This window comes from Sinohyriopsis cumingii, chromosome 12 (assembly GCF_028554795.1).
Source record: "Sinohyriopsis cumingii isolate HCF-2022 chromosome 12, ASM2855479v2, whole genome shotgun sequence".
Taxonomy (NCBI): domain Eukaryota; kingdom Metazoa; phylum Mollusca; class Bivalvia; order Unionida; family Unionidae; genus Sinohyriopsis; species Sinohyriopsis cumingii.
Genome location: NC_142972.1, coordinates 105,459,579 through 105,467,551, shown reverse-complemented (window position 1 = coordinate 105,467,551; position 7,973 = coordinate 105,459,579). Strand labels below are relative to the sequence as shown.

Genomic DNA, 7,973 nt, shown 5'->3' with positions numbered 1-7,973 from the left:
CAACACTTGCATATTTGTTAAAATTCTTTAAACTTAACAATTGTCCTGTTCTTCATGCATCGTGTGTAATGCCTCCGTCTGAGCATCCGTGATGTACAGCTCCAGCAGTTTGCAAAATAATGAGAATAAAATCAATGGCCAGAAGAGGTAAGTTTTGATTACAGCAAATTTAAGTATGTTTTATAGGATATAATTATTCTAACTTTTAGCAATGTTTATGCAAGAGAGCGCGCAAGAGTGCATTAATTTGGGGTTATCCATTCTGTTCATAACAGCATTCATCTGAGATTTTGTTTCATCCATCATAGAAGATGCTATTTACATTACATTGTTCAGGATTTTTGCATATAGAATATATACGTGTGTGCGTGAGTGAGTGTTTGTGTATGTTATCCATATTAACAAACATTTTCTTTGTAATAACCCCATGCTTTAATACGTTATGGTGAAATAGAAGATTGAACAAAATTTAAAAATACGTCAAGCTCATTTCAATTGTTTTCAGAACTTACTCATCACATCTACCGATATAGTGCAAAGTGATTTCATGATAATTTGATTGACGATACATTAGGTAATTTAAAGAAGCCAATGAAAACCATCCCTCCGCCACCAATAGCGTTCGCTTTAGAAGAGAAATATTGTTCACCGATTAATCAGTAATACTAACAATGAATCTTGTCATGCTTCAATCTGTTTTATAACTATTTAAACTACTCTAAATCAGCTCTCTGATATCAGATTCTTGTAACTATTTACTGTATTCTTTGGGCATAGGGAAAGAGGACAGTTGGAAGTTTGGAACCATTCAAATATTTTACCTTTCTATAGTCCCATCATGATTCCTTCCTTGAAAATGACAAGAACCTGCAGTCTATGTGCCTTCGTCTTATTGTGTTCCACAGTTGGCTCATTTGCTCAGGGTAAGTATTTTCATGATATAAAATAAAGTACATTAAATTTCAAAGAGAGAATTTCTTGTGGATGTATCCAGTTGGGAAGCTGGTGAGGGCAGCTTAAATTTTAATTGTATCTCAAATATATATCAATAGCAAAAGATGAAGTGTTAACTTCAATTATCATAATTAGATTTACATTTTATATAATTGCTTCCCACCTCACTGGTAATTTTTAAATGCGGTCATCAAAACATATAAGGATACTTGTATATCGAACGTTAAAGACTTGTGACACTGTATTTCACATGCCAAAATTCATCTTTTGACATAAAGAGTGTCGTCTTATATCTTAAAATCCCGTAACTTTAATACGTGCCATGCCTTTCAAATAATGTATATCTATGAATGTTTGAAATATATCACTGGTACTTAGCCAAGTTTTTAATGACGCTTTTTGTCAGTTTATTTCGAGGTTTTCAACCATATGTGTATCATAATGTTCAAGCTAAAAGATTAGATGTTTCACTGTAGATCTTATATCTTACAATGAAACCTTACATGTCGAATTGTAGATTTTTGTCGGATCATAAGTCTTGAAAGACTTTAAAAGTCGGAACAACATTAAAGTTTTCAAATTATGCTAATATCATTATGCAACTGGAACAGTTCAATTCTTTCAATATATTACAATTATGTTCACATTTCCCTATTTTAAATCATCTACCACTTCTCTAGATATTCTGGAAACTGTGCAAGAATTTCACATATTAATATCCATTAACCCACAACTTGAAAATACTGTATTGATATATCTGGTTCCAGTAAATCAAACTTCCTGACTGTTGATAAAACGATGCATCTTATTGTTAGCCTAATGTGTCTGAATGGTCTTCATCCACCATCCTTTAATGCAGATGTGTCTGGTATTATTTTAACATGAAACGTTTTTACTGCATATCAAGAAATGAAAAAGGTTTATTAGCATCATATGTATTATAGATAATACTTCATATAGTTTACATTTATTGATATAGTCACAGATTTACTAATTCGTGTATTTAGTTCAACATTTTCATTGTCTTCTTTACCTCTCCAGTGTTCCTTATTTGTATTTTTCTTTCTTTTGGTTTGTGGTTGTCTGAGGGTTCTGAGGGATTTCAGGGGACACACTTAGATACACTGTTTGTGGGCGTGTTGATATGTTCACACATTTCGCGAGGATGAGCAAATAAATAATGTTATGTGGCTAAATCTGCATAGATTCTTAGAAATACCAGAAATATTGTGTCTCAACAGAGAACAAGAATTCGTCATCGCAGTTAGGAGTTTTTCTCTAAAACGTTACCTTACTTATAAAACCGGAGTCAACTGTTTCCTAAAATGTTTTATTGATTGCTGAAAATTATGTGCATTATCTTTGCTTACCAACGCGACAACGAACTATATATACCAGCCTATCTCTCTAGTCGTATACATACATACATACATACATACATACATACATACATACATACATACATACGTACATACAAGCATGTTCAATCTCTTCCATAGTTGTCTCTAGATGTAGTACTTGGGATCAGGACAACGATTCAGAGAATAACCTGGACACATCTGTTACATTGTGGGAGAAAAATGACTGCCCATTGATAGATTGTACCATGTGGTGCACCCAGGATCCATCTTGTATGTCCTTCTTCCATCATCCCTCACTGCAGCTGTGTTTGGGAACGCAGTCATACAAACGTGGGCTCCCCTCTGGTCAAACAACGCAGAAAGGGTGGCAATACTATACTAGTAAGTTCATATCAGTGAAATATAATTAAAATAGCATCTCTTATGAAAATACTTCACTAGTAGTTTCATTACAGTAAAATATAATTAACATAACATTTCTTTTGTCAATACTGCACTAGTAGATTCATTACAGTCTAATGTAACTAAAGCAATATTTTTTATTGTACTTCGGCCAACTGTCCAATATATGATTCCTTAGTGTTCGTGGTTTCATGCCTACTTTTCATCTTTTGTAGACGATAGGTCATGTCGGATCCATACAATCTATGGACGGTTTGACACTCTTGACTAAACATTATGGCCAGTCTAAAAGGTAGAAACTTGTAAATATTATTTAATGATACGATTGATGTGCTGATGTAATAATATATTATTACAAAATATGCCTTATACGTGGATATTTCCAGTGATAATAAGTCATTACCATATTTTTCACTTACACTGACACATGTAGAACACTTTCTTTGCTTGTTTACTTTCCTGATTCATTAATTTATAGAGCCTCAACATTGTGACGGACACTATATCTTTAATCAGACTCTGGGTTTGTGCTACAAATTTCATGCAGAAAACAAAACGTTCGACGACGCCATGGCTACATGCGAAGCGGAGGGAGCTAAATTGCTGATCATAAAAAATCAGATTGAGTTTGATACCATCCAGAAAGGTATATATATATATATATATATATATATATCCCAGAACATATTAATCATGGTCGTCGACGACAAAAGGCAATTCAGGCATTCAGGTAAACTGTAACACGCTCGTGCTTTGAGTCGAATTTAACGGTCTATATTGTACACAAACCCAATGCATTTATATTTAGAAGTGCAAGTTACATAAAGCAAAATATCGATTAACTTGACGCCAGATATCCTGATCATTCCCTCATGCGGACAAACCTGGTCCCCATATATTCTACTTATTTCAATGTGCACATATCCATAAATTACACTAATTTGCATATCACGAAAGTAACATCTGTACGGTACAAAGGCATTTTATTTGTAAATCAGAGGCATTATATATGGTACAAAAGCATTACGTATTGTACACTCAAACACGTTTTGTAAGGTACAATCAAATACATTATGCAATACAATCAAGGGACATTGTGCATATTTCATAAAAAGACATTGTGCAGTGTAATAAAATACATTTTGCATGGCACCATCAAATACATTATGTACGATAAAACAAAAACAATATATACGATACATTGAAAGACAACATATATGGTAGAATCAAACAGATTCAGTATGGTACAAACAAAGACATTCTGTATATTACAATCAAAGACATTATATATGGTACAATCAAAAACATTCATTATGGTACAATCAAAGAGATTTTGTACGGTACAACCAAAACCTTTATTTATGATACAATAAAAAATATTATGTATGGTACAATCAATAATATTTTGTATGGTACAATCAACGACATTCTGTATGTTACAACCAATGAAATCATGGCACAGTCAAAGACATTCCGTATGGTACAGCCAAAGACATTCCGTATGATACAGCCAAAGACATTCCGTATGATACAGCCAAAGACATTCCGTATGATACAGTCAAAGACATTCCGTATGATACAGCCAAAGACATTCTGCAGTCCAAGCTGAAGTATATAAGTATTTATCAGTGTTAAACGGCGACTTAATGAGTTATCCATCTGCTTGATACAATCATTATCAACTATTGTTTCTACTCAATTTGCTCTTTAACATCTGAAATGTCTATGAAGTGATACCAATTACTTATTTACTGTTACGTTTATGAAACACGTACTATTATTGGACCCTTTATTATCCAGTCACTTCTATTAGCGGTTCTACTTTTTAACAAAGTTAAAATGACAAGAATACATTGAAACTTTTATACCAAGCAGGGAAGATGCTTGCATATCTTGATACTGTTAAGACTGTTGGTCTTAAATGTATGTATCAGAAAAAAAGTGAAACAAATAGTTTAAGTAAAATCAAACAGTTGTTTATTTCTATACAAAACGAATTGAAAATTCAAGAGACATATACAGTTTTGTCAAGAAAATCCCACAAACAATACACTAAATATTCCATCACAAGTAAAAATGCATATAATGTTCCGAAAATAAAGAGTGTTCCGAATGAATTCCAATATTTTTGAACGTCCTGAAATACCACAAGGATGCAATCCAGCATGGCACCGCTCAATGAGTCCACGATACTTCCGAAATATTCTGTTAATCACATGTCAATGAGCACTTAGTAATAATGAATAATATACATAAATGATTCTTCTCAAATAATATCGGAACACAACTGTAAAATGTGATCAGAAATGAATTATGCGATTGGATCGAATTAGTTGTTTATTAAGTCGATATGTATGACCTTTTACATTTGACCAAAAATAATATAACACATTTTCAATGGACAAACCTAGTCTTATTGTAAACATGATTCACCTTGAAGAGTTGCTGAGTAAGCATTCTATTTACAATGACTGTTATCTTAAAGTACAATCTACAACGATGGGCAAAAGTTAAGCACACAATATAGAGATACATAACAATGCATAGTTATATTAAAATGACCATATCTAGAATAATACCGATATAATCAAAACAGTTTGGAGAGTTTAATTAATGCCAATAAAGGATCGAGCAAATGTCGCAGGTATCGGAACCTATTGCATTTGTATAAGTTTCATGTCAAACTCTTTGCACGAGCACTCAAGTGACTTCTGCACCTACACTCGAGCGATTGCTTCTTTTAATAAGAAACTGATAAATAATTTAGTAACTATCAATAATGTATGATACATGTTGTTTCTTCCATATTTTCTGCATTGCTTTTCGCAAGACGTTTGTTTTGAAAACAATGCGATTGTTGAAATCTAAGCTAAATGCGGTCGACTTCTTCAGAACTGCAGCACGCTTTTAGACTTTGACATTGAGTTGGCTTTGTGTTTTTATTGAAGCATTTATAATAATGCTTTGAAATCTAACGTGTATTACATTTTTGTATGTTGGAATTTGATCCTGTAGAATTGTAATTGTTACCAAACCCTCCTCAAACAAATAAGGAAACAAGGATGCAATACATATTCAACTGCAATCTGTGGTAAGTACAAAAATAATTATCTCATTAAATCGATATGATGGACGATACAGTTTATGACCCTCGTTCCACAGAATAAACCCACAGTAAAAGGACAGCTTCCATGAAATTTAAACTCCGGGTTACCAGTTCAATACAAGAACATGGATTGATGTCGGATATGGTGGAGTGTAAGTCATTTCTAATCTAATCAAGTATCCTGGGAAAGCGAAAGAACCTGTTAAGCAAATCAAACTTTTAATTATTCCTTGACCTTGAAATTATGACAACTGAAAACTGAGCCTTTTATAAAAGACGCTTGCTGAAGAACCATACGTAGTACCTGCTGGTAATACAACGTTTCTTTTAACTTTGATTTCGGAAAGTATGGAAAGGTCAAGGTCATATAAAGGTCAAAATTATTATAAGTGAAATCATATACCGCTTTTCTGATTTTATTTTATATATCGTTTATTTATAATTGTGCTTCTTTCAGCCATTGTCATAAGTGCGCATATTAAATCCAACTTGTATGTAATTCAATCTGACTGAATTATTTTATTCTTATAGTTATCAGAAATACCTTACAAGCAGGGACTCATGTATTTATTGGACTTCGAGCCATAGCTGTGAACCGAGAATGGAAGTGGTGGAACGGACAAGTTGCTTCCTATATCAAATGGGGAGTCGGAGAACCCAATAACCCTTTAGACACTGAAACTTGCGTGATGACAATTAATTTAATATCTTATGACGTAAAGTGCAGCAGTGCGAGAACTTTTGTTTGTCAGAAGCTCATTAAGTACTCGCAATAGAAATCCCATATACCCGATAGATAAAATAAGAGTTTAAAACCAGATTGTTTTTTTTTATTATCTAATAAGTTGATATTATTGAATTGTTTGTCATATTTGTGAGATCAATTTTATATTTGCATATTATCTATGTTTCATATTTCCTGAAGATGCCAGGATGTGTATATAAAAAAATTCAAACATAACTGGCCAGCTTTGATCAATTACAATCTTAATATAAATACTACTTTTGATTCAGTTATACTGATTTGGCTGAAAATGTCGTTCTTCTCTGGAAGATACAGTCCTAATTGGCCGAGTGGTCTAAGGCTTTCGTCCTTAGCAGATAAACGACGCCCCACTTCTGTCCACGTGAGTTTGAGTCTCGGCCCGGCAAGCGTGGGTATGTAAGAAAGCTTATCAGTAGCATTTTCATGGTTGGAGGTTCTTCCCAGAGGTTTCCTGGGTTCTTCCTCCACCAGATATACTGACCTCTGTGTATAGTCTATCATGTGCTAAACCTGGCGACATACCTACTAAACTAATATCCACTGGTGTCCTAAATGAAAGAGTCAGAAACATCGACTATTTTAGTTATACTGGTTAATATTTATAAAGTGAATTACATAGTATGCCCCATGTATGAAGTTAAGTGAGAGTGGACAAAGCCAATTAATGAGCGTTTATGTAATGGAAAAAGAGTACCGTTTATTTTGTATGAATCCTTCTTCACGAGAATCAGACTTCAGCATTCAGCTCAGACACGTGGAAACGGTTTATTCTCCAGCACCCGAATCCTAACCTTTCTCTGCTAAAAAATCACAACCATGAAAAATTCGGTGCATTCCATGTTGGCGAAAACAATGCATATTGATAAAGAAACTCCACAACGGCAGAATGCTAATTAGGACGACTTGGTGGGTTGAACATTTATTGGACATAGTACTAAAGAACAATTTTAATTACAATTACTGCAATTAAAACCCAAACAGATCCATTTACCATTTTAATAAGAAATACCTATTAACAATATATCCACCATTAAATGATTGACACATTTACATTCATTGCTGTTTTTTTCATCAAAGCTGAAATTAAGGAGGAATGATTTAGCAAAATTAGAATAAACTTTGCTTTTCAAAACGTGATTTTAGAGTCCTAAATATGATGTTGCATAATAACAATTTACATTTCTGTTGAAATTAAAGAGCTGCATCTTAAATTTATATTTTGTCTTTAAATATTTTCATGCATTTGTTTGATGTTTCTTGTGTTACAGCATGCATTGTAGTGATTCTCTTCAATAATGTAACTTGAGTTTGCAGAGTGACATCTTCCGTTGAATAAATTACATACTTAGATACTCATCCACGCATGTAGACGTTATTTTGTGGC

At 33.3% G+C, this 7,973-nt stretch overlaps 1 protein-coding gene across 1 annotated transcript in view; it reads left to right on the top strand.

Annotated features, from left to right (window-relative positions):
• The first annotated feature begins 801 nt into the window (after positions 1-801).
• The window catches only part of LOC149787178 (C-type lectin lectoxin-Enh5-like), a 7,507-nt gene continuing 335 nt past the window's right edge, over positions 802-7,973 (top strand). The window contains exons 1-4 of the mRNA XM_089978353.1: positions 802-923; positions 2,454-2,696; positions 3,196-3,363; positions 6,355-7,973. The exon at positions 6,355-7,973 is cut by the window's right edge and continues 335 nt beyond it. Of these exons, the coding sequence (XP_089834479.1) occupies positions 839-923; positions 2,454-2,696; positions 3,196-3,363; positions 6,355-6,599 (741 nt within the window). The 5' untranslated portion in view covers positions 802-838 and the 3' untranslated portion in view covers positions 6,600-7,973. The remainder of the gene's footprint in view (positions 924-2,453; positions 2,697-3,195; positions 3,364-6,354) is intronic.